We start from the raw sequence: 26,691 nt of genomic DNA on the forward strand, positions 1-26,691 counted from the left end.
GTGCTGTTCCATATAACATTACTATGAACATTCTTATACATGTACTATGGTTCCATGTATGTATGCATTTCTGTTGACTTAAGAGTAGCAATTGCGGGGCTGTTAGTATCTACATGTTCAGGTTCAGTAAATACTGCTGAAGAGTTTTCCAGTGAAAATCATTCATTTTCCATTTATCAGCACTGTGAGAATTCCAGTTAACAACATTTGATATTGTTGATCATTTTAAATTTAGTCAATCTGGTGGACATGCAGTAGTATTTTATTGTGATTTTAATCTTTATTTCCCTGTGGACTAATGAGGTTGAGTGCCTTTTCATGTTTATTGGCTTTGGGTACCTTCTTTTGTGAAATGGTAGCTCATATGTTTGCCCATTTTTCCCCATTAAGTTGTTCATGGTTTTTTTTATTGATCTTAGAGAGTTCTTTATATATTCTAGATAAAAGTTAATTGTTGGTTATACAGATTGAAAATATCTTCTTCCATGCTGTGGCTTGCTTTTTCCAAATGGCGTTGTTTGATGAGAAAAATGTTAATACCATCCCTTTTATATATCTTCTCCTTTATTATCAGTTCTTTTTAATGTCCAGTTAAAAAATCTTTAGGTCATTCACATTTTATCCTATGCTATCTTCTACAAACTTTATTGTTTTACTTTTCACATTTAACTCTACAATCTGTGTGAAATTTATTTTGTGTGTGATGTGACATAAAGACCAAGATTTGCCATTTTCTATATGGTTATCCAGTTTTCCTAGCACCATTTATTGAAAGTCCTGTCTTTCTCCCACTGTTCTGAAGTACATCTCTTATCATACATCAAGTTTCCATATCTTTGTGAAACCTTCCTGGACCCCACATTGTTCAGTTGGCCTATTTTTCTTCCTTGCTTTCGTACCCGATTGCATCACTATAGATGTGTAGGTCCTGATACCCGGCGGCAGGAGCCCTCCAACTTCGTCCTTCTTCCTTGATCACCTGAGATATTCTCAGCCCTTTGCATTTCCATATACATTTTAGAACTGGCTTATCAATAACATAAAAACATGCTGGGATTTTAATTTAGATTGCACTAAATCTATAAATCAATTTGAGAATATCTGACATCTTCATAATACTGAGCCTACCATCCCATGAAGTACATTTAATTGCACATCAACTCTGTGCTAATCACTATGCTGAGCTCAGAAGTGGTTCTTGCCCTTGAAGCCCTTACCAACGGGTAAACAAACCCTTATACACAAAATATAATTGACGTGATAGTCTCATCACTAATAATAATAAGAGCTAATATTTATTACATGCCTATTATTTGCCAAGATGATTTTTAAGGACTTTACAAGAGTGAAGCATAAGTAAATTGATGTAATACTATGAAGTAAGTGCTATTATTATGCCCATCGTAGAGGTATTTATTTTTAATCTTAACAGGGTCCAAGACAAAAGAGCACACAGGTCTTGATAGTGAAATCAGAGGACACATCACACAAAAGGTGAACAGCTGAATTTTGAAGGAGTTTGTTAGGAATGAAGGAAGTGGAACATCGAAGACATATGAGTAGCCTGTGGAGAAAAATACTGCAGGGTGAAGTGATAAGCTTTCCAGGAAACTGCCAGTGAGTGAGTCCCAGGACTGGAATGTGGTGTGGTGGGAGATGGGAATGTGGTTGCTGAGGCTGGAGAGGCAGAGACTGAGGGCCTTGTAGTCTATGGAGTTTGAGCTTTATGCTGAAGCCAGTGGCTGTGCAGCAGGGATTGCCTATCTGTCTGAGGTTGGGCTCCCCAGAGCAGACTGTATTCATTTCCTGGGGCTGCCACACATAGTACCACAAACCAGAGGCTTAAAACAACAGACATGTATTCTCTCACAGTTCTAGAGGCTAAAGTCTGAAACCAATGTGTCAGCAGAATTGGCTCCTTCTGGGGGCTTGGAGGGAGCATTTCTTCCATGGCTGTCCTTATTCTGGTGACAGTCTTTGCTGTTCCTTGGCTTGCAGGTGCATCACTCTGATCTCTGCTTCTGTTGTAACCTGGCATTCTCCCTGTGTGTCTCTGTGTAGCTTCTTCTAAGGACACCAGTCATATAGGATTTAGAGCCCACTCTAATCCAGTATGATCTCACATTAACTAATTATAGCTGCAAAGACACTGTTTCCAAGTAAGGTCATAGTTCCAGACACAGGGGGTAGGATTGCAAAGTATATTTCTGGAGGATACAACTTAACCCATAACATAAGCCCTCAGGTGAGAATTTGGGTGCAAGTGACTTATTAGGAAATGATCCCAGGGAAAACCAGGAAGGGAGTAGAGAAACAAAATAGACAAGGTCAAAGGCCCTGACAGGCTGTGACCCTGTGGGAGGTCCCTAAGAAGAGTTTCAGTTTGATCCTGACAAACCATTTTGAAGCGGCAAGTGCCCGTCAGAGTTGTCCTCCCCTGGTGTAGGCAGCTGGGACTTTCATATTAGGCAGAGCAGCCTCCAGTGACATGAGGTCCACAGGTGCTGACTGCTAGAAACAAAGACATATCAGCTTCAGGGTCACTTTAAAAATGAATTTGAGGGGATCTGAGCAGAGGACCTCTATTGTCCGCTTCCCTTCCTCCAGAATTGTGGCCTTAAAAGGCACCCCACTCCACCCTAGATAGCCTCAGACTGCTTTGGAGCTGTCTGTCTGTCCCTCAGAGATATCAGTTCTTTCTTCTGACATCATAACCATTTTCTGCTTGCCACTGCTGAGCACCATGATTTTCTTACTGTACTTTATAGTGCTGCCCCCACCCCCACCATACTTCCTTCCTTACTTTCTATCTGACCTTTTATGAACATCAATAGCCAATAAGAATGCTCCTTTACTTTTATTGGATGAACTGACCAATCATAGCATGAGATTTGCAATTTTTGTGTCTCAAAGTTCTACTCTGAGAAGTATTGGTGGCTCATGGACCACTGCTACATTATCCAAGATGGTGGTTTTAGTTTTTTGAGTTTTAGGGTGCTTCATTTAAAGGACTGAAACTAGTTTGAGGAATTCAGAAGACTAAATGCCCCTCCTCAACAGAGGATTGCTTATCAGAATTGCATAAATAGTATGTTAAATGAATTAATTAAAAAAATTTTAAACCACTTTTTTATTTTTCAGTTACAGTTGACATACAATATTATATTAGTTTCAAGTGTACATCCCAGTGTTTAGACAGCATATAACTGACTAAGTGATCATTCTGATAAATCCTTTCTCACCCATCCCCTAAACCCCATCTCTTCTGAAAACTGTCACATTGTTCTCTGTATCTACAAGTCTGTTTCTGTTCTACTTGTTCATTTATTTTGTTGTTTAGATTCAATTGTTAATAAATATGTATTTATTGCCATTTTATTGTTCATATTTTTTACCTTTTTTCTTCGTGTTCTTCTTAAAGAAGAAACGTTAACATTTCATGTAATACTGGTTCCTTTAACTTCTTCTTGTCTGGGAAAATCTTTATACGTCCTTTGATTCTAAATGATAACTTTGCTGGATACAGTGATCTTGATTCTAGGCCCTTGCTTTTTTGTCACTTTGAATATTTTTTGCCAGCCTCTTCTGGCCTGCAAAGTTTCTGTTGAGAAATCAGCTGATAGTCTTATGAGAGCTCGCTTATAGGTAGCTAACTGCTTTTCTCTTGCTGCTTTTAAGATTCTGTCTTTGTCTTTAACTGTTTGCATTTTCATTATGAAGTGTCTTGCTGTGGGCCCCTTTGGGTTTATCTTGTTTGGAACTCTGTACATCCCAGACTTGCATGTCTATTTCCTTCACAGGTGCTGCTTGTCTGAAAGATGTTAGGAAAGTCTGAAGCATTAGCCAGGTCAGGCCATTTGTAGCAATAAGCCACTGGAAACAGCTTGGGTGGGCCCACAAGTTGGGTAGGGTAGGGTCTCAGGGAATCACCAGGGCTGGGAAAATAGTGTTAGCCAGGTTGACAGACTCAGATATGGGGCCCACCTATGGCTCTGTGTGAACATGGTGGGTCTCAGGAAAGAAAAAACGGCTTCTGCCAGCATTTTTGTCTGTCAGAAAGCTAACCCTCAGCTGACTTCCTGATGCTGGACAATTCGGTTCCTACCCAATTCACTCTGGTTTCTTTCAGAATGCTGCCCCAGCACTGGAGCTTAGAGGGAGTGAGTCCAAGTAATTCCATGCATGGGCCATTTAAGAGGAACTGCCTGGGACTCTAGAAACCCTCTGTCTCCCTCTACCTCAATCCCTACTGTTTTTTACAGCCAGAAGTTATGGGAAATTCTCTTCCTGGCACTGGAAACCCTGGGCCATGGGGGCCTGGTGTGGGACTGGAACACCTCCCTCCTCAGGGAGGCCCTCTACAGCCGAGATAGTCTCCATATTGATTTTTCTTTAAATCCCTAGTTGTAAGACTTCCATTCAGCTAGATTTCAGGCAGTTCTGGCTGATGGATGTTCTGTAGTTTAGTTGTATTTTTGAAGTGGTTGTGGGAGGACTCGTGTACCACATTTACCTACGTGATCATCTGGACTGGAAACCCCCTATAAACATTACCACACTGTGGCTCCAGTGGGGCACAAACCCAGGGCAATCTGTGTGATGCAGATGTGCCAACTGCTGCACTATGGAACCACGCCATTTCAAACATTTTTAAATATAACCAATGCTTGTGGGATATGCATACTCTGACGAACATGCTCAGGATGTGCAACCATGGGGGGTGCATTAAACTTGGCAGAGGGTTTGGCCCTAAGCCTGCTTCTGGGTAGTTTTACTACCTTGGGAGTGTCTGTTGATCTTTCTGCATCTTTGTTTCCTATCTGTGAAGTTGGAAGGCTGGAATGGAGGATAACTGGGATAGCTTGAGGTTCTAGTAGTCCATAATTCCATGTAAGGACCAGAATTTTAGTGCTTTGATCATGCAGTGAAGTAGTTTGAACCTTGATTTATGTCAATTTCAAGGAACTTGAATGGAGTGTCTATTAGATGCCAGGCTCTGTGCTAGGTGCTAGGGATACAAAGATAATTAAAATCCAGTCCTTCTCCAGCATTAACTGACAGTCCAGTGGAGAAGACAGGTAAAAAGAGACTTTCAATTCAGTGCAAATTTACAATGAAAGCTTTTCATTCCAGGAGATTGGGGATACACAGGGAAGAATGACTGTCATTGCCGAGAAGGCACTTGATCTAGGTTTCAATGAAAACATAGTTTTCTGAGTAAATGTGAGAGGAACAAGCACAACGTGAATGCATAACCCCAGCTACTATAACAAAACCTCACAATATAAGTTCATTTCCAGTACTATATTATAGTCTCTGGTCAGTGAGTGATTGTGGTTTTTCAGAAGCCCAGGTTCCTTCCATCTTGTGGCTCCTTCTCCTGGGACACCAGACTACTCTGCTGGATCTCTTGCATTTGGCAGGCAGAGGCAGGAAAGAAGAGAGGAAGATCATGTGGAAAGTTTGTATGGACCAGGTTGGCAGTGGCATGCATCTTGTCTGCCCATGTTCTCCACCTAACTGCAAGGGAGGTTAGAAATGTGGTTCAGCTGAGTGAGTGCCCATAAGAGAAAGGAAATGTGTTTTGGAGAACACACAGCAGTCTCTGCCAGTTTGTGCTGTAAGCTTCTAGATTTCCCTTGGGCAGATCTAATGGGAAGTGTATCATTAGATAACTGTCAAGATTTAAGTTGCCCAGCAGGGACTATCTTTATCAAACCATGGTTTACTGGGAGAGAACTCACCACAGTCTTGGTTAGTTCAAGAATTCCTGAGATAGGGGTCCAGGCGTTTAGCAGGTTCTGAAATGTAAGAGGGAGCTTGATGGAGAGAGTAAGAGTTCACCACTTAGCTGGACAAGTCCTTCTCACCATCCGCTGACCCGCTATCCCACAAGTCTGAGATGCTGATGGAGAATTCACATCTATCCACTTGGAAAATAAAAGGCAGTTGATTCTTATGTTTATAATCTGCTTTCTTCTCTTTCCACAGTGACACTTTCGGCTGCTCCTCCCTCCTACTTCAGAGGATTCATATTAATTGCCCTCAAAGAAAACAGAGAGGGTGATAAGGAAGAAGACCATGCTGGGACCTTTCAGGTAAGAGCCTTTCTGTGCTTATCCAGTGGCCCTTATTGCCCTGGTAGGTTGAAGCCAAGTTGACATGTGTACAAACAGAGAAGACTGAGTAAAATGAGAAGTGCAAGTGTCTGAGGTGGCTTCTTGTGCAGTTCCCTTGACTTGACCATTGACTGAGTGGGCCAGGTCTACTTGAAAGACCCATAATGGAATACGCAGCGAATGCCTCAAACATACCTTAGGGGGTTGGCCACCAGGCAGGGCTCGCAGTGCCTTTAGGCAGCACAGTCCAGCACATTGAGAGAGCATTTGGAAACCAGACTAGGCCCAGCTACTTTCCCTGTAGAGCCATTTCATGATTGACTGGCAATTCTCACCTATAAACTGAGCAAGAGCTTAGGATGGCCAGACTGGAGGGTGTTCAAAGCATAGGAGACGGACTATTAAGGGAATGAAGGGATTGATTTATAGGGGAAGATTAAAAGAATTAAATATGCTTTGCTTGGCTAAATGAACAGGACTGAGTTTAAGAGGTGGTAATGGTCTTTAAATGTCAGTCCTTGCAGAGCAATCTCCTTGGGGAGAGGCTTCGTCTGACTTTGTACAAAAGAGCACAGCACGAGGAAAGTGGGTCAGGAGAAGAAAGGCAATCTCAAAGGCAAGGGCTCTGACAGTGAGTCATATTTCACCGTCGAATATTCTTCCAAGGGAAGTGGCGGAACCATCATCCCTTTTCAGGGGTTTAAAAAGAGGCCGGCAAGTTGTCAGAACACATCCCAGAAGGACTGGGGTGATCCTAGGAGGGAGCCTGGCCAAATTTTCGGTAACCATTACTCATCTCAAATTTCCATTGTTCTGCAGCCCATTTCTATCTGGCATTTGCAAACTCAGAAGAAAAAGAAAAGCTCTGAGGAAGATTACTTAAACCCACAGTTGGCTGCTGGGGACTCGGATATACTTTGCAGGCTTCACAGAGGACCCTGCCCAGCAGTATCTTCCCCATCCAAAGATATTTTCTAATCTTTTGTGGCCAGGTTGTAATTTTGAATCCTGTGATTTAAAAAAAATATCCATTTTTTAGGATTCTGGGCTTCTGGCCTAGCAAGCCTGCTAATACGAATGCTCATTGTAGTGTCCTTCTATGGACCTAGATGGCAGGAACTTTCTTGGCACGAATCTAAAGGTAGTATTATTATGCCCCCATAATAATACTAACGACAGCCAGTATTTTTCTGTTGTTGGCACTTACTGTAAGCCAGGCACTAGGTTAAGTGCTTTCCCTTATCATGGTTTATCTTAATTTAATTAGCTTGCTTTATCTTAGTTTCTCAAAACAACGAAGTAGATAGGAACTTTTATTTCTATTTCATAGAACAGGAAATTGAAATGAGAGAGATTAAATCATTTGCCTAAATGGTTCATAAACAGTAAGGCCAGGTTCCTCTATCACATGTCTGATTCTAGAAACTCTTCCTAGGGGATTGAGTGAGCTCCAGGCAGAGGTGTGTTTCAACAGTGCATCAGTACGTTTTCCATTACAGGGACAGGAAGATCCGTGCATGCATTTAGCCTATAGAGCATTAAAATATATCTCCCTGGTTGTTGTGCTAATTTACCTGGAGGTATGGATGATTTATCTGATTAGGGCAGTTGAGAGATCTGGGTACCTGAGTTTCAGGAGGGATAAAGTTCTAAGAAAAAAAAAGGTTGGGGGCAGCTTGGGGGAGTGTGATATTAATTTTCACCCAAACACAATTTATCTGCTTCAAAATGATGCTTCGAGGTATGTACCCAAAAGAGTTAGAAGCAGGGACTTAAACAGGTATTTGTGTACCCACGTTCATTGCTGCATTATTCACCATAGCCAAAATAGTCCAGTGATGGATGCATGTGTAAACAAAATGTGGAAAAAAAAAACAAAAAAAACCCCAAAATGTGGTTTATACAAACAGTGGAATATTACTCATTCCTAAACAGGAAGGAAATTCTGACACATGCTATAACATGGATGAACCTTGAAGACATTATGATAAGTGAAAGAAGCCAGCCAAAGAAGGACAAATAGTATGATTCACTCATATAAGGTACCTAGAATAGTCAAATTCATAGAGACAGAAAGTAGAATGACAGTTGTCAGGGTATGCAGGAGTGGGGGGACTAGGGAATTATTGACAAATAGGCAAGGAGTTTCAGTTTGAGAAGATGAAAAAAATTCAGGATGGTGGTTATGGCTGTACAACAAGAGGAATGTACCTAATGCCACTGAGCTATACACTTAAAAATAGTTAAAATGGTAAATTTTATGTTACATATATTCTACCAAAGTTTTTAAAAAATGATGCCTGAGTTAGGCCAGATGAGGATATGATGTCGAGTTAGGCCTGTGGGGACATGGCTTCTCTTCTTTAATGCTGCTCTGTTTTAATTCTATAGGTTGGTAGTCCTCTCCAACTCACTGTTGTTTCTGCTCAGTTAAATGTTGGGCCCTGCTCACAGTGAGCAGTGAGTAAGTGTTTGTTGAATGAATAAATGACCGAATTATTCTTTCTACCAGTGTCCATAATTCAGTCCTATTTGGAATTTTTCATAACTTCCATCTTTTTATACATACCTCCTTTTTTCTTCTCTTGGCACTTCTGACATCTTTTCTCATTATATCTCAGTGGTTCTCAGAGTGTGGTCTGTGGACCAGCAGCATCAGCAGCATCTGAGAACTTGTTAGAAATGCAAAATCTCAAGCCCCACCCAGACATACTGAACCAGAAGCTCTGAGGGTAGGGTCCCCACAACCTGTGTTTTAACCCTCAGGTTGAGACCAATGAACACTAGAATTTGAGAAGCAGTGCTGAAAGGAGACAAAGATCCAGCCCATCCAACATGAGCTCCTCCATCACCATGCCAACATATCTGTCTGCTCCTGTCTACCCTCTCATTGCTTCCACCAGCCCTAGAGGGACCAAAGTGGGAGACGAATATGAAAAATGCCTAGCGAACCATAATAATGCTTTTATGCCAGACATAGTTCTAAGTGGTTTACATTTATTAATTGATTTAAGCATTATTGTCCTGCTTTTCACAAATGAGGAAATTGTGGCACAGGGGAATTAAGTAATTTCCCTAAGATCATCCAGCTCCAAGTGATAAAGCTGGGATTCAAACCTAGGCAGTCCAGGTCCCTGCTTCCAACCATGGTGTGCACTGCCTCTCAATGTGCGTATGTTAAGTGAGATAATGATGGTGTACTATGACCTTTTATGGTGGAAGTTTCTGTGCCGGGGCTTTATATACTTTTTCCTACTTGACTCTTACAGCGACCTTGTGAGGCTAGCATGGTTATCCCAGTTTTCCAGGTGATGAAACTGAGCCTCCAAGAAGTTCAAAGTAACCTAACATCTGTGGGAGGGGAAGGGGGAAAACACTGTGCCAAGTGGTTTTCTGTCACTTCATCTCTCCCCGTTCCCACCCTACCTTGTCCATTGAAAACGCACTCCACTTGGGTTCCCATCATCTCAGACGTTAGAGGGTGCTCAGGCCTCCATCTTGCCTCTCCTGCTTCAGACATGGTGGTCTCCATGCTTGCCTCCTTCCACTTTAGCAGAAAAGTGTTCTCTCTCAGTACCAAAGCTGTCATCTTTGGAGTCATTCATTTACCCATCAGCACTGATTGTCTCCTATGTGCCAGGCCCTCAGGTTAGCACTAGGGACACGAGGGTGAGAAAAACAGACATAGTCTTGCCCTCACACAGCATACAGTGTCCTCCTTGTCACTGGACCTTAGATTACTTTTGCAGCCAGCAGGCATGGTAGACAGTCAGCACATCATCAGTTGGGACATGAGTAGATGGTCGGAAATGATAAATGCCATTGTAATTTTAAAAATATGTATGTAGTGATTAACATGTATTTAGATATACTTCTCTGTTAACACCCTCACTCTAAATCTGACAGCTTTGAAGACTTAACATGAACAACAAAGTTCTAATGCTCTTTAAATCTGGTTAAAGTTTACATTCTTAGTTCTAGAAGTGATGCTGAGAATGGGTGATTTTGCTTCTTTCTGAATGAGTGACCCCTCACATGGAGAATCCAGACTCGGCCAGGTACAGAGACAACGAAAGTGAACCTTAATGCCCCTTTAGACTCAGTGGGGAGGGACTGGGGCTACTTCTTGCAGGGAAGGAGAGGTTACAACTCTCACCACTCTGGCAGAGGGCCCAAGAGGAGGTGGGGCTGCCTTCTCTGCTTCCAGGGGAGGGTCCGGTGTGGCAGTGTTGGCACTGACTAGGGGATCTGTCTCTGGCTGCCAGACAGGAGAGACACAGGAGTCTCTCTTTGATGAGCTGGTTGGGTATACTCATGGTTAACTGAAAGTGACAAGGAATGCAGAGCCTGGCTGCCTGCACAAAAGTAACCCGCTCATCCTTTAAAATTGTATTGCTAAAAACGAATTGCTGCCTGGAATGCTGGTGGCCCAGCCAACTGCCTGGCTCACTCTCCCGCTTCTGTCAGGTCTCTGCTCAGATGCCTCTTTTCCAGGGAGACCACCCTGATGACCTGATTTGAAAGCTCATCCCTCCTTGCTTCCTTCCTGCTTCCATCCCTGAGCTGGATGCCCTATCCCTCTTCCCCACTTAATTTTTTCCCATTGCCTTTGTTGTCACCTGACATGCTATTGATTCTGCTTGTTGACTTGAGTATTACCTCGACTCTTCCCCCAAATTATTAGCTCCACGAAGCAGGGACCTTTATCTGTCCTGTTTGCCGCCATTTTCCCAGCCCCTGGAACTATGGTTTGCACACAGTAGACACTCAAGTATTCACAGGCAGAACTTTAAGCTGCTAATTTATAATATTGTTGCTTTGTTTAATTTTCATTTAAGGCATATTGCTTCAGTTAGTTTAGATAACAGTCTGCCAATCAAAAGAAGAAAGACTCATTTTAAAGGGCTGTTTGCCTGAGGAGAGAGATCTCTTATCAATACCACACAAACAAGTATTTTTTAAAATAGCTAATTATTTCATATTCTTAATCACCTGTTTCTAAACTATTTTCATTGTCTCTTCATTAATAATAATATTTATTAGCATTTAATGGGTCTGAGCCATATGAGAAGCTGAGTTTTTGACACACTTTTAAAAGTAAAGTGCTATTAAAGCCTGTTCTTAAGAATTCTTAGTTTATAAGAAAACTTTTTTTTTGTTACAGTCACCTAAGATTGATTAATCCTGAACCTTATAAGACATTAGGATTCACCTGGCTTTCACTGTTATAAATAATGGAGTAAAATTTTTTTGCATAAAAGTTTTTTCTTATTGGGTATTATTTGCTAGAATAGATTCTCAGAAGTGTAATTAAAAATTCAAAGGATATGGACATTTTTATGTTGCTTATGTGCATTGCAAAGGTGATTTTCACACAACCCCCCCCCCCCAAAAAAAAATTTCACTCAGCACTCTTTTTAACAACTTGAGCATGGGCCTCCCGTTGTGGCAGCCACACCCAGTGATGCGAAGGGGAACATGTATTTCCATATCAGGACTGGGCACCAGAGAATGTGGGCAGGTCAACTGGATGGACCAAATCTAGTGAGAAGCTAATGGAGAAAACAAGAAAGTTGCCCACCTAGAGCCGAATTTCAGATGGGGTGGTCAGGATTGCCTCTCCTCAAGGTGATAAAGAGTGCAAGAAGAGAGCTTTGGATCTGTGGCAGCACATCAAACAAATAAGGACAAACATACCCCAGGATTTTTGGTTGCCTGTACATAAGTTCAGAATGAGTCATTCCATGAGATAGGACCACGGAAACTGATAAGGTCTTAGGATGCATCATAGGAGCGTGCACACAGGGGTCAGATTGTTTGTTAAGATTCCTTATCCATCCTGCAAGAGCCCACAGTGTTCTCTTTCTTCCCCTATAAAGTACACCTTTCTAGTGAACAGATATCATAGTCTAAAATATAGTGTTTTCTTTTATTCATTCATTTGTTTATTCATATATTTTTCACAGCATTCATAGAACCCTGTGCTTTTCTTTCAGAGTGAATATTACAATTTATAATTGTGTATTTGTATATAGATTTTTTTGTTTAATATTGTTTGGCCCACCAAGCTCTAGGGCAAAACCAAATCTATTTTGTTAACCAGTGTATTTCTCACAACTAACACTGCAGGAGGCACATTGTGGATACTCAATAAATATTTGCTGAACTAAATTAATGAATGCACTAATTACCAGCTACTTGAAAGGCAATGTTCTAGGCTCTGAACATATGGATATGAATAATTAAGGCATGGTTATTGGTATCAGAAATTCCCGACCCTGGTATGCTATGTATACTGGTAGATTACAAATAAATTGTTGGAGAGCCTAGACATTTATTTCCTTAGATATTGGGGTGGTCTCATCTGTTTAGGGAAATTCTCATTTCCTACATGTGACAGAGTAAAGGGACTTGTATGCAAAGAACTGTTTGGCAGCATGCTGGTACTATAATTGTTACATGTGTGCAAATAAGAAAATTTGCAGGAAGTGAGGAATGAGTGCTGATTTGGGAGAATACAAAGGACATTTACTGAGATAACATTCGAGTTGTCTCTTTGGATGATGGAAGTTTGCAAGTGGACAAGGGATGAAGGTGAAGGGTGTGTGTGAAGGCCACTCCACTCTTTCATCACACCTCTATTTTAAAACTTGCCCTGCTTTAACATTTCTCTCTATCTTCCCTGGCAAGTGCAGGGAGCCCATCCAGGGCCCAGTAAGAGTTTTCTTAGATGAATGAGTGAATAAATGAAACAGGATGAATGACATACTATGCCTGCCCCTGCCCTTCAGAAAGTCACTCAATGTAACATGCTTCTGTGGAGTTGCATCCTCAAAGAACCATCAAAAGGATACATTTGAAAAGCAATGTCAATACCTCTTTCCTGTTCAACACTTAGTTTCCTTTTTAAAATTGTTATCTGAAACTTGAAGAAGGAGCAGACGCAGTGCGCCCTGTGAGTGCCCAGGCAGACATTGGGTGCTCAGACCTCCACAGCCCTGGTCTCCAGGGTTTGCCAGCAGGAAGATGGAAGCCAGTTTTTTTCCAGGCAGACAAGCTCTGAGTTTGGGAATGAGACTCCTTAGGAAGGCTTGAGCATCACTCTTCAGCAGAACATTTGTTTTGTTTCCACACTTGTTCTGTGTGGAAAAGTACAGAAAAGGATACAGAAGAAATAAAAAGTAATCATCTTTTAACCCAGAGACAATCTGGGTATATTTCCTTCCAGATGTTAAATATATTTCTGCATACATATAATTTTTCCACAAAATTTTGGAACCATACTATAATAGGGTCTTATAACCTATTTTATTTTTTGTGAACATTATATTATAAGCATCTTCCTTTGTTTAATTTTATTTATTTTTAGAGAGAAGGGAAGGGAAGGAGAGAGGGAGAGTAACATCAATGTGTGGTTGTGTGTCACACATCCCCTACTGGGGACCTGGCCCACAACCCGGGCATGTGCTCTGACTGGGAATTGAACCAGCAACCCTTTGGTTTGAAGACCTGCACTCAATCCACTGAGCTACACCAGCCAGGGCTATTATGAGCATATTTCAATGCAATTTAATATTATTCCACAACATGAATTTTAACAGCCTTATAACACTCCACTATACTGTTGAATTATAATTTTTTCAGCCATTTCTCTATGTTGGGCAAAATAGGGGTTCCAGTTTTCCTTTTTCTCTGTACTTTTACTTCTAAAAATGCGCAATGAATACCTTAATCCATAATCTTTGTCAGCATGTATGAGGGAGCACCCCCCAAAATGGAATTTATTTATAAAACATTGTGTATTTATTCTTACATTTTAACATTTTAGTCACCTTCAAAGTGCTCTCCATTTGATGCAATACACCTGCCGAGAAGGTTTTTCCACCGTTCAAACAGTTTTTGAACTTGTCGATTTTGATGCTTTTTAGTGCTTCTTCCTTTTTTTGTTTCACCTCTTCCACATCGGTAAAATGTTTCCCTTTGAGGACTTTTTTCATCCTGGGAAACAAAAAAAAGTTGCTCAGGGCCAGATCCAGGGAATAGGGAGGGTCATGCTGGTTTTGGTCAAAAACTGTTGAACACTCAGCGCTGTGTGGGCAGGTGCGCTCCTAAATTACCCATCATGAAATGGACAAAGGTGTTGAAAGAGTCTTCAAAAAAAATTCAATGAAGCTGAAAGCAGCCGCTCACAACAATGCCAGCTGGTACACTGATACGGATGGGTTCCTAGAACACTCACCTAGCAGGGGAAGCCTGCGCTGCAAGGGGCCTGTCCTCCAGAAGATAATTCTGGTTTTGGGGGGCCCCCTCATATATTCCCTTATCACTAGTTTCAAGATTTAAATTATGGAGTTAAACTAAAGTCTCTCTCTCTCTCTCTCTCTCTCTCTCTCTCTCTCTCTCTCTCTCTCTCCCTCTCTCTCCCCCCCCCCACCCTGTGCATGCACACACATGCTACATGGGTAGGCAAAAGTAGTTTTCTAGTTGTTTGTATGGAAAAAGACATAAAGGTTATGATTATTACAATATTTCATTAACTCAAAAGTGTGTTGCGATACAACTATGAACATACTGTTGCCCTGCAGGTAGGTATACACTCCTCCATTTCCAGAGGTGGCTGTTTGGCTTTGACAGTGTCAGCACACACGCTATTATGACAGCAGAAAACATCCTTATTTTTAGGCTGATCTTCCTCCTCAAAAAGGACCATGTATCTTATTATTCTTCCACTTCTAGTTTACCATTTCTATTCATTAAAGGATATGTAGAAAGAACATAGATTTTGGAATCAGCAGACCTGGGCTCACATTCTGCCTGTGCCAGGTAGGCATAGGTGGCGAAGTTGCTTAATTTTGAGTATCAGATGAGATCATTTATGTAAAATGCCCAACAGAGGGCCTGGACATGATGGACTGTCAATCGCGTCTCTTCCTCCTGAACCAGCAGCCTAGCATGTGCTTTCCCTGTCTCTATGTCCTCTGAGTCACAAACTGCCTCCTTCTGTGGATGTGGGCAGACAGCTCAGCTTAGATGTGACTGATCAGCTGTCTGCAGGTCTCCGCCAGGTGAGGGGAAAGACAGGCTTCTGTCTTCACTGTAATATGATTGGGAGGGCTATAAAGTAGAATAAAAAATTTCATTGTTGCTGGGTAAATGATACCCAGTAAATGAAAACGAAACTGTTCAATGTAGGTGCTAGCTATTTGGCTGGGCTCAATTACTGCCTTTGTGACCCCTTTCCACACTGCAGTTTCACTGAAAAATGCATTCAAATTATACCTTGACAAAGGCCCCACACCTGTGAACAAGCAGGTGGAGGAAACCATGACAGTCACCTTCAGGCACTAACCAGTCCAGTCGCTTCATTTCCTTTAAGTCTCTCTCGGTTCTAAGTTCCAGAAGAACAGGGACTATCTGTTTCTTTCACAATAGCACACCTAGTGCTGGGCGCAGTGCCAGACACACAACAGATGCTCAGTACATATTTGCCAAACCAATCAATCAATTTCCTGTCATTTTCAGACCCATCCCTGGGGGTAGGCACTATTATTTTCTGCATTTTATAGGGCAAGTAACACAGAGAGAATTAAAAAATGTGTCAAAGGACACAGAGCCAGTCAATGGCAGTAATCAAGGAATATATACCTGAGGTCTGTGCCACTTTCTCTACTGAGCATCTTTTGTAGCTGCAGGGGCAGAGGTGTGGGAGAGACAGATAGACATTGACTACTTGGTCTCCTGCAATCCTTTCTGGGCTGCTCCCAGGATCACACCAGGCTTGTCCCCGCCCAGACCCTTCCTCTTCCTCATCTTGGTCCTTCACAGGCCAGCTCCTCTGTGCTTTCTGACACTCAGGTCTTACTTTCATTCCATTTAGAGTCTGAGCCCCTGGCCCCCTCTCTGGTCTCTCAAACACTAGGCATGTCCCTTTATCCCAGTTATCTTCACTTACCATGTGACCCTGCTGTGTTAAATCCCTATTGTCGTGCAAGATTCTGCAAAGAGGCAGAAATCTGGGCCGCAGACATCTCTGCATTCCCACGGTCTCACCAAGGCTTGGCACACTGGCCAGCGGATAAATATTTTCCAAACTGATGGATGACTGCTGCTGGAATTTCTGGCCCTGCCCACTTGTTCACTGGCATTAGCTGACCTCATGTTTGGGAACTAGCATTGTTTCCACATCTATTTTTCTAAAGGTCTGGAAATTATTTTCAAATATATTATATAATTGTTTAGCAGACAATATATAACTTTTACTGCCCCAAAAACTTTTATATGTATGTATTAAGTAGCTTAAAAATGCCAATAAATCATTGTGTAGCCGTGCAATTTCTCATCTTTAAAATGAAAACAAGGAGCCTCCATTCCAGAGTAACTGTTTTTATGGGATGGATCTCAATTCTGGTTTTACTTAAGCCATCATGTTTGCTTTTTTACAGAAAATATTTTATGTATTTATTTTTTTAGAGAGAGGGGAAGGGAGAGAGAAAGAAAGGGAGAGAAACATCAATATGTGGTTGCCTCTTGCATGCTCCCTACTGGGCCCACAACCCAGGCATGTGCCCCAACTGGGAATCAAACTGGCGACCCTTTGGTTCACAGGCCCACGTTCAGTCCACTGAGCCACACCAGCTGGTGCTGCTTTTTAAGATAGTTAAATCCAAAGAGTGAGTGGATCATAGTTTACTTAAACAGCTTATTGTAGGATATTTAGGTAAATTTTTAAGTATTATAAATAATTTAGCAGTGTACATTTTTATAAAGAGAACTTCTTATCCATTTAGTTATTGATTAAACAAATACTAAAAACAAACAAACAAAACAAAACCAAATACTTACTGAGCCTGCTATATGCAAGACATGTTCTAGGCTGTGAAAATGTAACTGTGACAGACAAAAATCTCTTCCCTTATGGACATTGTGTTTCTATTTTTTAGATCATTTTCATGGGATAGAGTCTCAAATTTCTGAATCAGATAGTGTTTAGGCTCTTGGTATATATTATTATATCACTTTCCATTGCACCTGACCAAGTAGGAGTTTGAGTAGGAGCCTGACTTAGCTTACTTCTAGAGAGAATGTATAACCTTTGCCAAGTTACTTTGTCTTGGTTTCTTCTTCCTTGGACACAAAACTGTCCCTCCAGTTGACCCCCAGCTGACATGTGATGTCCCATAGTCCTTTGTTTTGGGAGAGGCATGAGTGTTGGTTGGAAGGAATTCCCTTCTATCTACTATGTGGTTACCAAACTACAGCTTACAAATCCCATTCTTGTGTAATTACCTTCTTGGAATAAAGTTCGAGACCTTGGATTTTTACCCTGCTAAATTGATTATTCAACACGACCCATCTCACCAGCATTTCCCACTTTTTCTAGATTTGGCATCTTTTAACTCACATAGTTAATCACTGTCCTCACAGCCTTATGCTAATCTGTGGATTGAATGAGCCTGTAGCCTCAGTTGAGCCACTGGTTCATGCTTCAAGGACTTCATATTTCCTCTTCCTTTTACCCAGATGCTTCCCCCTAGGTATCCACAAGTCTCACCCCTCACTTCTTTCAAGTTTCTGCTCACACACCATTTTTTGTCAAATGGTCCATTTATGACCATATTTTAGAAAACAATATCCCCATCAGTCTTAATCCCATTTATCTTGCTTTCGTTTTCTTCATTTGTCTTCTCACCACCTGACCTGGTGTATGCTTGCTGGTCTATTAGCCATTTTCCCTCACTGCACTGTCAACTCCATGAGAGTAGGGACATTGCTTGGTTCAGCGCTAGCACAGTGCCTGGCACATGGTAGGCATTTAATAACTTGCTGTCAGTTTCTTTTTAAATTCAGTCCTGGACTTCCGGCAAGATGGAGGAATAGGTGGATACACCGTACCTCCATGCACAACCAAGATTAGAAAAACAATTTAGAGCCAGAATAACACCCAGAACTGACAGAGGATTTATCTGAATGGAAGTCGGACAGCCAAGAAGTTAAAGTAGACCCGTACATACAGACTGGTAGGAGGGTCCGAGAGGAAGAGCTGGGCGGGCGCGGGTCGGCGGCGCCCGGAGGTCAGGGAAAACTTGGCTCATAACTGGGGCATGAGCCATCTGAGGTGCGCAAGAATGCAGTGGTGGACCCTGAGTATGCAAGCTGCGACTGGTGGACCCAGTGAGGTGGCAATTGTGGACCAGGGCAGAGCTCGCAGCCCAGGATCCCAGAGAAGGGACTGAGATCCCAGGAGAACGGAACTACCGCCATTGTTCCCTCCCGCCCCCGCTCCCACATATAACGTCACAATCTAGAGACTGGGGTGCCCAGCCCTGGTGAACACCTAAGGCTCCGCCCCCCACTGTAACAAGAGTGACCAGACCAGAAAAAAAAAAAGGAGAGACAGGAAGAGATATGTTTCCAACAGAAGAACAGATCAGTCCCCCAGGACTCATCCTTTTGAGCGACCAAGAAATAGCCAATCTATCAGATGCACAGTTCAAAACACTGGTGATCAGAAAGCTCACGGAATTGGTTGATTTTGGGCGCAAATTAGATGAAAAGACACAGGTTACCATAAAAAAGATGAAGGAAGATACATGGAGGAGAGCCAATAGTGAAGGGAAGGAAACTGGGTCTCAGAACAATACAGTGGACCAGAAGGAAGATAGAATCAACCAAGCAGGAAAGCATGAAGAAATAAGAATTCAAAAAAATGAGGAGAAACTTAAGAGCACCCAGGACATCTTTAAACATTCCAAAATCCGAATTATAGGGGTACCAGAAGGGGAAGGGGAAAAGCAACAGATTGAGCACGTATTTGAACAAATTATAAAGGAGAACTTCCCCAATCTGGCAAAGGAAATAGTCTTCCAAGAAATCCAGGAAGCTCAGAGAGCCCCAAAGAAGTTGGACCCAAGAAGAAAGACACCAAGGCACATCATAATTACATTAGCCAAGGTAAAAACAAAGGAGAGAATCCTAGAAGCAGCAAGAGATAAGGGGACAGTAACCTACAAAGGAGTTCCCATCAGACTGTCAGCTGATTTCTCCAAAGAGACCTTACAGGCAAGAAGGGGCTGGAAAGAAATATTCCAAGTCATGAAAGACAAGGACCTACATCCCAGATTACTCTATCCAGCAAAGCTCTCATTTAGAATGGAAGGGCAGATAAAGTGCTTCTCAGATAAGGTCAAGTTAAAGGAGTTCATCATCACCAAGCCCTTATTTTATGAAATGCTAAAGGGACTTATCTAAGAAAAGAAGAGAAAGAAAAAACATGTATAGTAAAAGGACAGCAAACTCACAATTATTAACAACCACACCTAAAGCAAAACCAAAAGAAACTAAGCAAACAACTAGAACAGGAACAGAACCACAGAAAAGGAGGGCACATGGAGGGTTAGCAACAGGGGGGTGGGAGGAGGAGAGAGGGGGAAAAGGTACAGAGAATAAGTAGCATAGATTGTAGGTTGAAAATAGATAGGGGGAGGGCAAGAATAATACGGGAAATGTAGAAGCTAAAGAACTCATAAGTATGACACATGGACATGAACTAAAGGGGGGGAATGTGGGTGGGAGAGGGTGTACAGGGTGGAGGGGAGTGAAGGGGGGAAATGGGACAACTGTAATAGCATAATCAATAAAATATATTTAAAAACAAGCATCTTGGAGATAGTTTTGGAGAAAATTTAATAAAAAAATATCTAAATGGAAAAAAATAAATAATAAATTCATTCCTAAAACCAGTCGTATTTTTGACAAAATGACAAGGATTCTGGCTCTCACACTCAGCCCCTTGAACTCCCAAAGACAGCTGACATCCAGGTCTTCTTCACATTTGCCCGTATGAGGACGTGCATGCTCACACACAACTTCTGACCTCTTTCCAAAGTAACCTGAACTTGTACAGCTGTCTTTCTGGATCCTTGTGTAGGAGTTTGCCTGAATACCAATTTAATATGTTCATGTTAGTGGTACCATAACTGCTTTGTGCTTGTACCTGAGCCCTATACTTGGAGAAAGCCGTGCTGCAGTGCAGACTGGTAGACAGACATTGTCTTAGTTCCGTGGGGCTGTTGTTACAAATCACCACAAATGTGGTGGTTTAAAACAACAGAAATGCACTCTTTCACCATTCTGGAGTCCAGAAGTCTGAAATCAGTGTCACTGGGCCAAAAACCAAGGGGCCAACAGGACCACACTCCTTCTCGGGGACTCTCAGGGAGTCTGTTCCTCACCTCTTCTGGTTTCTGGTGGCTGCCGGAAGTCTTAGCCTCGTAGCCACGCTACTCCAGTCTCTCTGTCTTCATATCATTTTCTCCTCTGCCCCTTTCTCTCAAAACTTCCTCTGCATCTCTCTTATAAGGATACATGTGATTGTGTTTAGTGCCTTCTTCACCTTCCTTTATCCCAGATAATCCAGGAAAAATGTCTCTTCCCAATATGCTTAAAGAGATCACATACTTTGCTACATAAGGTTATATTCATTAATTCTGGGGATTAGGAAGTGACATTTTCTGCCTAACATTTTCTGCCTAACACACATATCCATCTAGGAACATGAACCTTGAAGAGACCTCAGCCTGCAGGGCAATCTGACTAAATTACTCTGGAAGGTTCTCTGTCCCACTTCCCTTTTGCTGATTTTCTGTAATTTCTCACTTTTCTCTACCTCTTCCCACATTTCTCTCATCAAATGACCTTGTCTCTTTCTCTATAAGAAAAAAAAAAAGAAGGAAATTCCTGGACCAGAACTACTAAACATGTTGGTATCAAGTTAATAAACCTCTCACCACCTCTCCTACGAAAGTGATGGAATATGAACGACCCTTCCTCCTAAGGCCAAATCCTCTGCTTAGGCTCTGGGCACAACCCTTTCCTGCCCTTTCAGGAAGTTTAAATGGCCACTCACCCCTTCTCTTGTTTGTAGAGTCAGACTTTTCCTCTCAGATCCTTCCCTTCAAGTCTTACAACTCTTCCTTCAGGAATCTCTCTTAAAACAACAACAAAATCTCATGATAAACAGGAACTCCATCCCCTGACCAATCCACCACTAAGTCCTACTGATTGTACTTCCTCAGGATCTTTCTAATTCATCAGCTTCTTTTCTTCTCAGCCTAGTCTTTGTCCAGTCTGTTGTCATGTTCCCCTGGACCATCACGGTGACCTCCCTGCATCCACTTTTGCTGAGTGTCTTCTGTGACTGTGTGGCCAGGATGTCAACTCCATGGGATCAGAATGTTGCTTCATTCTTTGCTGAATTCCTTGTGTCCCTAGCATCTAGATAAGTGTCTGGTGTTTATTGAAGGATTGTTGAAGGTAATCAATGTATTACAAATTTCAGGAAGAAGATAAAATTCCTTAACAGCTTAAAGGTCGACCCTCACTTATCTCTCTTCTCACATCATCTTTCCCTTACACCCTGGGTTCTATACACACTGGTCTTCTGTGAATACTTCAAGTCCCCTACTGCCCCAGGGCCTTTGTAAATCAATGTGTTTTCATTATTTGGAACACTCAACCCATCTTCTCCTACCTAATGCTGACTCAGTCTTCAGATCTTAGCATTGTATGTTGCAAGTTGCTTCCTTGCAAAAGCTTTCCTTAGCACCCTTATTTGCTCTTATATATTCTCATTGCACACATAGATTTCCTTTGCAGAAAATTCCCAAGCTATAATTGTGTTTTTATTTGATGACTACCTGATAATGGCCATCTTTCCCAGCAGAAGAGAAAGGGAGCCATTATGGTGCCTAGTGCTCAGCATGTTGTCTGACAGAGATGCTCAATAAGTGAGTACTGCAGGAATAAATGAACAGATACTGGAATAAAGCTGGGGCTCAGACCAGAGACAGGAAGAAGAGAGAGCTGGAGATTTAGATTGGGAGCTCAAGACAGGCTGGTTATTTAGGCTTAGATGGTTAGTGAAACATAGCAGACAGGAAAGATTGGAGGTACAAGAGGATTAGCATCTGGAGATGAGAGGGGCATGGGTTAGGAGCAGACTGGGAGCTTATTTTAGAAAGGAAGAGGTACATATGTGAAAGATGGGTATGGATATAGAGTGTAGAGATGGAAGGGAAGGAAGAGTTTGGGGGGAATGTAAGCAGGAGAGACTTGATGAAGAGGAAAGAGGAACTGAGGAAAAAGAGAGAAGGTTTAGATTTCCTGAAGAAAAAAAAACTGTTGACATAGAGGAAGCAGGTAACCTACATTAGCAAAGTGTGTGGGGAAACACGATCACACTATTCTCAATGTGAGCCTGTTTCTCAATAGAGTACTGTGCATCTGTTTACAGCTCCCCAAACTCACTAAGGCAGGTAAGTCAGGTGTGATGATCTTCCTTTTCTAGATGCAATATTAAGTTGGCTTCATGTCCTGTGCCTATGCTCTCTTTGCTAAACTACACTGTCACTGTCTCACCCAGCTCTAGCCTACCTGTCTGGGCTTGAGCATATGTTTCTCTCATCTTTCAGAATTTCAATCTACTGTAGATGCAGCTGGCCTCCAGGCGGGGGAATAGAACATCCTTGATAGAAGTCATTATAGTAGGATCTCAGCTTTAAGAAATCCTGATATTTCTTGTAACAGACTGTTCTCTTTCTTGAATGGGGAGCCCTTAAGAATGAATTACATTCTCCTAATTGTGCGGGTGATTAGGACAGACCAGGACCAAAATGTTATGCATAGAATGCGAGAAGTACGTGCAGCCCCAGGGCAGATATCAGTCATCTCAGCTCCTTTTTATGGGTTTGAATTCTGCTCAGGAAACTCCAAAGAAAAAGCATTTGACTCTGCTGATGGTGTGAGGTGTGAGGCAGCAATATAATGCCTGGAAAGTGCTCAGCAGTCTGGCCAGTATATAGTGGGTGACTGTAGGATGGTGAGGTACCCCCAACTGACTCAGGCGGTTGAAGGTCAGGTCATGGGGGGCTCATAGGCTACAGGTAGGAGTTTGTCAGTCCTTCTTCCCTTCTTTACCTTGAGCCAAATTTGACCTTGAGTCAGTTCTCTGACTTACTGAATTAGGCTCAAGCATTGCTGGACAGCCTTCCAGAGGCCCAACACTCAGTGTTCCCAACTCCTGTACCTGATAACACGTTGCTGCAAAGCCTCCTTGTGCCAACAGTGATTTCAGCTCAAGAAGACCTGGCCTGTTGACAGGCACCTTCAGTCCCAACACCCACCCTGGCATCTCACCCAGGGCCACAGGGCTCAAATGAGGAGACTGACACCATGCCACAGCAATGTGTCCTGAGATCCCACGTGTGAGTCAGCTCTTGACCCTGGTGACATACATCTGGGAATCAGGCTAACACCTGCTCCCTCGTAGAACAACTTAGCAGTGCCAAGCATGTTCTCACTGCAGAGACTTGCAGGGCCCATTTATCCTGTGTGCAGGGGAAAGAGGTTTTTTCTTTAAGTACATCCTCCATATGCTATAGTCTTCTAAGTAGCTCAAGGAACCCATTCAGTGGTTGTCCTGGTAAACGCTCACTCCTTTTTGAGACTCAGCTCACTGCCTCTGAGAAGCCTCTCCTGTTTCCCCTCCCCAACCCCAGTAGAAGTCATACCCTTGGAGGCTGCCACTGTCCTTGGTTCAGATGAATTTCCCTTTTCTTCCCACTTCTTTGCCTCAGTCTTCTAGACTGCAAGACCCTTGAGGACAAAGCATGTTTTTAATCATCTTGGGACCCCAGGGCCCAGCACAAGTTTTAGTTCTTTTTTTTTTAAAAGATTTTATTTATTTATTTTTAGAGAGGGAAGGGAGAGAGAAAGAGAGAGAGAGAGGACTTCCGGCAAGATGGAGGAATAGGTGGACGCACCGTACCTCCTCGTACAACGAAGATTAGAAAAACAATAATTTACAACAATAATTTACTATCAGAATAACACTCAGATCCGGCAAAGGATTTATCTGAATGGAAGTCGGGCAGCCAAGAAGTTGAAGTAGACGCGTTCATCCGGACTGGTAGGAGAAGACGAGCCGGCGGGCGCGGGGCTGGCTCGGGTCGGCGGCACGCGGAGGTCGGGGGAAGGTTTGGCGCGAAATCGGCGCAAAAACCATCCGGGGCGCAAGAAGGCAGCAGTGATCCCTGAGTACACAAGCTGCGGCTGGCAGACCCAGAGGGGCAGCGATTGTGGACCAGGGCAGAACTCGCGGCCCGGAAGCCCAGACAAGGGTCTGAGTCTGGGGGAACGGAACTACCTCCATTGTTTTCTCCCGCCCCGCTCCCACTCCCGCCCCGCCCCCACATATAATGTCACAATCTAGCGACCGGGGTGCCCAGCCCCGGTGAGCACCTAAGGCTCCGCCCCCCACCATAACAAGAGCAACCAGACCGGAAAAAAAAAAAAAGGAGAGACGGGAAAAAAAAAAAAAATGTTTTCAATAGAGCAGATCAGTCCCCCAGGACTCATCCTTTTGAGCGACCAAGAATTAGCCAATCTATCAGATGCGCAGTTCAAAACACTGGTGATCAGAAAGCTCACGGAGCTGGTTGATTTTGGACGAAATTTAGATGAAAGAATGCAGAATACCATAAAACAGATGCAGGAAGACACGCGGAGGAGAGCCAATAGTGAAAGGAAGGAATCTGAGTCTCAAAACAATACAGTGGACCAGAAGGAAGATAGAATCAACCAAGCAGGAAAGCATGATGAAATAAGAATTCAAAAAATTGAGGAAAAGATTACAAGCATCCAAGACACCTTTAAACGTTCCAATATCCGAATTATAGGGGTACCAGAATCGGAAGGGGAAAAGCAACAGATTGAGCACGTATTTGAACAAATAATAAAGGAGAACTTCCCCAATCTGGCAAAGGGAACAGTCTTCCAAGAAATCCAAGAAGCTCAGAGAGCCCCAAAGAAGTTGGACCCAAGAAGAAACACACCAAGGCACATCATAATTACATTAGCCAAGGTAAAAACAAAGGAGAGAATCCTAGAAGCAGCAAGAGGTAAGGGGACAGTCACCTACAAAGGAGTTCCCATCAGACTGTCAGCTGATTTCTCCAAAGAGACCTTACAGGCAAGAAGGGGCTGGAAAGAAATATTCCAAGTCATGAAAGACAAGGACCTACATCCCAGATTGCTCTATCCAGCAAAGCTCTCATTTAGAATGGAAGAACAGATAAAGTGCTTCTCAGATAAGGTCAAGTTAAAGGAGTTCATCATCACCAAGCCCTTATTTTATGAAATGCTAAAGGGACTTATCTAAGAAAAGAAGAGAAAGAAAAGACATGTATAGTAAAAGGACAGCAAACTCACAAATATTAACAACCACACCTAAAGGAAAACCAAAAGAAACTAAGTAAACAATTAGAACAGGAACAGAACCACAGAAATGGAGGGCACATGGAGGGTTAGCAGCAGGGGGTTGGGAGGAGGAGAGAGGGGGAAAAGGTATAGAGAATAAGTAGCATAGAATGTAGGTTGAAAATAGATAGGGGGAGGGCAAGAATAGTACGGGAAATGTAGAAACTAAAGAACTCATAAGTATGACAGACACATGGACATGAACTAAAGGGGGAAATGTGGGTGGGAGGGGGGTACAGGGTGGAGGGGAGTGAAGGGGGGAAATGGGACAACTGTAATAGCATAATCAATAAAATATATTAAAAAAAAAAAAAGAAAGAGAGAGAGAGAGAAACATCAATGTGTGGTTGCTGGGGGCCATAGCCTGCAACCTAGGCATGTGCCCTGACTGGGAATCGAACCTGCGATGCCTGGTTCACAGCCTGCACTCAATCCACTGAGCTACGCCAGCCAGGGCAAGTTTTAGTTCTTGACAGTTAATTAATGTGTTTGTTGAACAAAAGGATGACTATCTTTGATACCCCCTTCCTTAGTTATTAAATATTAAAAGACTATTTGCATATCCTCCCTTATTGTGGAGGCGAGACTTGCCCCTGCACAAATGGTCCCCAATGACTGTGGTCTGATTTTTCTTACATCTTTTCCCTGTGTGTCTGTTTCCAACAGCAACCTCATCCTCCAAGTGGAATTTCACATGTGTTAACAAATCAGTTTGCTCCATTCTGAATCTAGGTTCCTGCTTCTCCTTCAGAGTAAGTTGCAGGCTGGGAAGACAGATCCAGGCAGTCCCAGAAGGCCCATGCTAAGTGGACTGAGTGGGCCCAGCCCAGTGACTATGTCCATGCCATGTCTTCTTAACAGCAAGTGACATGTCAGCAAGCATGCAGAATTCCACGAGTGGGAAAAGAAAGGACAGGTTGCCACATCAGGGAGGGCAAGAATAGCATTCCAAAGATTCTAAAAAGCCCTTTTAAATTGTACTCAGAAATCAGAATGCACCTTACAACAGATACACAGGTGAAATGTAGGATTCCTTCACCCCAGGTAAACTGTTAACGGTATCATCGATGCCTCTGATCCTTGATGATTTCAAATATTCAAGAAACAATGGCAGGTTTTGTCTTGTGTGTTAGTTCTGGTGAATTGTTGGAGGTTACCTGGAGCTGGGAGGAGAGGGTCGGAGGCTGTATCCTGTCACAGCGAGGAAGAAGGATAAGCTGGGGCGACAGGGTACATGGGAGGTGGCAGGAATCCTGAG

General features: G+C 42.7%; 1 protein-coding gene across 1 annotated transcript in view; it reads left to right on the forward strand.

Annotated features, from left to right (window-relative positions):
• Positions 1 to 26,691, forward strand: part of SPON1 (spondin 1) — a 268,644-nt gene that overhangs the window by 18,249 nt on the left and 223,704 nt on the right. The window contains exon 2 of the mRNA XM_028517009.2: positions 5,992 to 6,098. Within this exon, the coding sequence (XP_028372810.1) occupies positions 5,992 to 6,098 (107 nt within the window). The remainder of the gene's footprint in view (positions 1 to 5,991; positions 6,099 to 26,691) is intronic.

The sequence above is a fragment of the Phyllostomus discolor genome, chromosome 6 (genome assembly GCF_004126475.2).
Source record: "Phyllostomus discolor isolate MPI-MPIP mPhyDis1 chromosome 6, mPhyDis1.pri.v3, whole genome shotgun sequence".
NCBI classification, from domain to species: Eukaryota; Metazoa; Chordata; class Mammalia; order Chiroptera; family Phyllostomidae; genus Phyllostomus; species Phyllostomus discolor.